This window comes from Myotis brandtii, unplaced genomic scaffold, assembly GCF_000412655.1.
Source record: "Myotis brandtii unplaced genomic scaffold, ASM41265v1 scaffold112, whole genome shotgun sequence".
NCBI lineage: Eukaryota > Metazoa > Chordata > Mammalia > Chiroptera > Vespertilionidae > Myotis > Myotis brandtii.
In genome coordinates, this window is record NW_005353838.1 from 3,209,632 (window position 1) to 3,212,976 (window position 3,345).

A 3,345-nucleotide genomic window follows, 5' to 3' on the forward strand; every position below is an offset into this window, starting at 1 on the left:
CGGTAAACGTTGGCTTTTCAAACTGCGATTGCTTAGTTCTGCTGCATATTCACTCCTTCCCTAATGAATCTGTATCACATTGTTTGGTCCCCTGCAATTGTGGGAGAAAAACAACCACTTCTATTAAGACTAGGGAAGCTGAAACTAAGAAAGTTTTTTGAAGGAGATGAAGTGATTACTTAAAGGGATAAAATTTAAGGTGATTTCAATTTATATAGTTAATCTTTTATTTGCTGAACTTGCCAAATCCCTATGACATCACTTTTCATTAACTCTAAAAGCTATTCAGTTTCAAGCTCTCGGGAAAACAAGAACACGCTTACCCAGCAATAGGATGAACTACGATTGATCGTGGGTTATTTAAATTCCGGATTATTTCCCGTCTCGATTTATCAGCTAGCCTCATGACACTCACGCTCCTATAAGAAAGGTCTGTCCAATAGAGATTCTTTGAAATCCAGTCGAAAGTCAAACTTTCAACACTTTCCACCCTGTTAGCTGTGAGAATTTCTCTTCCTGTAAGTTAAAATATGGACATGGTTTAAACTAAGCATATTTTAGACATACATTTTCCTCTTACTGCATATATAAATTTCGTGTCAGAGTTGGAGCACATTTCAGTAACATTCAAAATTCTTTAAAAAAAAAAACTGAGCTACAACATGAGATGAACCTAGAATATATCCATGCCCAAAAGGTTAGATCTCAAAGAATGGATATAATTCTGATACATAGAACCAGGAATGATATGGCTTGAGTTTCCTCCCTTGTTCGAGGAAAAAAAAAAATTCTCATTGCAGAACATCTGAAGAAGAGATACCTGCGTTCACATGCGCACAAACACCACCCTCAGACAGCTCTGATAAGCCGACACTGCCAGGTACGACTGGGGGATATCTCTGCAGTATGACCGCCCAGCCCTCTCATCAACAGCCTTTCATAGCCACAGAGCTGCCAAGTTTGGAAAAGACCAGCAAAGATACCAGAAAGGAAATTAGAACTAGGTACAGGGAAAAGAAAAGAAAAAAAATACCACTTTCCTCTTTGTGAAATTTTTATGCCTTTTCTCCTCTTTTCCCTTTTCTCACCATAGAAAATCTAAATCAGGGTAAACAATCTCACCTCTTTCTTTCAAAGTAGGAAAACCAATCATTGTGCTTTCTCCACTCATTTTTCAGAAAATTGTAAAACATTCCACCAGAATAGATTTAGAAAACACAATATTGCTAATAGTACTACTCATAATAGCTTATATTGAGCACTTACTTTGAGCCAGGAACTGGCTCACATACTATTGTACAGATGAGGAAACTGAGTCATAGAGAAGTGGGGACACTGCCTTCAAGGTATTTATAATAAAGTGAGAGAGAGAGGGAGGGAGGCAATTAATCTGAGAAGCAAAAATAAAATAGTAATGGGTGCTGTGATGGAGGAATGCACAGGATGGTATGAAAGCAGTCTCTGAATGGAGAATATGGCAAGTTGACAGTGTGGAGAAGTTTCCCAAAGGGAGTGGTGAATTGAGGGGCTATATGAAAGCAAGGACTGGGAGGGAGGGAGGGAGGGAGGGAGAGAGAGAAGAGAGAGAAGAGAGAGAGAGAGAGAGAGAGAGAGAGAGAATTTCACATGTCCCAGAGCATGGCTGGAGGTTTATGAGTTAATGAGAGAAGCTAAAAGAGTGGAAGGAATAGGGAGAGGATGGAAAAGGTGAAGTGGTCATGTTCCTGAGGCAGGAGGTATGTGAGAAATGGGATTAAGGTGTCTGTGTAGATATATTGGTTTTGAGGTGGTTTTGGGATGCCCAAAAGGCAATTGGCATTATGAATCTGAACCTCAGAAAGCTTGGGTGGAGATTTTTATCAGCACCTGCAAGAAGAAGCCTTCCCAGACCTTGCCCTCATTCCCAAGGTTAGGGGGGAAACATTCAGTAAATGCCCTATCAGAAGTCTCCCCACACTGATTTATAATTCCAACATAGATGGCAATCAAAGACATGGAAGGTCTTATAATAAAGGATCCTGCTTAAGAAGTGAATGCAAAATTCTCCTAAGCAAATTATATTTATTAGCATTATTACTGAAAACAGAATTCTCACCTGTGCCATCGATCTTTTGTTTATAAATCATGTCTACTGATGTATCTGAAAAAAAGAGTGTTTTCTCCTGGGCATCAAAATCAATTCCAACAAAGAAAGAAGGATTTCCTGTCACTGGAACTATGACATCTTCCTGGGTAGAGATGGTGAATGGGATCCCTCGAACAGCCACTTCAGATGAAAAGATCAGGAATTGCTTAACAGCTATAGGAGGAAGGACACAGCGTGGTCAGCCACAGCATGGTTCTTACCCTCTCTGAATTCCATACAAATTACTTATACATCCATAAAGCACATTTTATAATTCTGAAATAAACATAAAAAATAAATCTTCAGCCCAGCTGTCATGGCTCAGTGGTTGATCATCGACCTATGGACCTGGAGGTCACGGTTCTATTCCCTGTCGGGGCACATGCCTGGGTTGTGGGCTCGATCCCCAGTAGGGGAGTGCAGGAGGCAGCTGATCAATGATTCTCTCTCATCAATGATGTTTCTATCGCTCTCTTCCTCTCTGAAATCAATTTTTTTTAAAGAACTCAAAATGAAATCCTATGGGATTTCAAAAGCATAGTTAAAAAGGTAGACAAAGATTTTGGGAAGGAGACAAAAGGGAAAGGGAACCCCAGGAAACCCTAGATGTGGAATTAAAGGTGAATCCCAAGAGATAGACATGTTGCTCAAACACAGCTCTGTGAAAAAAGGGGAGAGATGCCTGCCGAGATGGCCCGAGTCCAAGAGCAGCACATAGCCTTTACCATCTTCCAGAAAGACAGTCCAAACCAATTTCTTACCAACACAGCGGTGGCCATCCACATCCAGGTTGAAGCCAAAGGTGCATTTGCAGCGGTAACCCAGGCCATCATTGTCGGTTCTGTGGCTGAGGACACAGACCTGTTCGCAGCCTCCATTGTTATCTCCACAAGGATTGCTGGCTGGAGGAAAAAAATGCACAGGGTAAAATCTCAGTTAGAAATGTGTAATTATCCCAGACACATGAAGCCACTTTTGAGCCCTGTAGGTGAAACAGAATAATGGGTTTAAAGTTCAGAGACAGTGCTATGGGTTGTATAGTAATATACACTCACCTCTACTAGGTAGATGCACTGGCCCTCTCAATTTCACACTCTCAAACTAATGGTGGCAAAAAAAACAAGATTCCTGCAACTGGATAATTTGGATGGTCCCTTTTCCCCAATAATTGAGTCGGCTAGCCTCAATGATTGGAAAATAACTGCTCCCCCCCCCCCCCC

The 3,345-nt window shown here is 41.2% G+C and overlaps 1 protein-coding gene across 1 annotated transcript in view; it reads right to left on the bottom strand.

Moving 5' to 3' along the window:
- The window catches only part of LRP2 (low density lipoprotein receptor-related protein 2), a 177,863-nt gene that overhangs the window by 112,950 nt on the left and 61,568 nt on the right, over positions 1–3,345 (bottom strand). The window contains exons 17-19 of the mRNA XM_005857721.2: positions 2,887–3,027; positions 2,096–2,299; positions 324–516 (exon numbers count right to left, since the gene is read on the bottom strand). Coding sequence (XP_005857783.1) covers positions 324–516; positions 2,096–2,299; positions 2,887–3,027 — 538 coding nt within the window. The remainder of the gene's footprint in view (positions 1–323; positions 517–2,095; positions 2,300–2,886; positions 3,028–3,345) is intronic.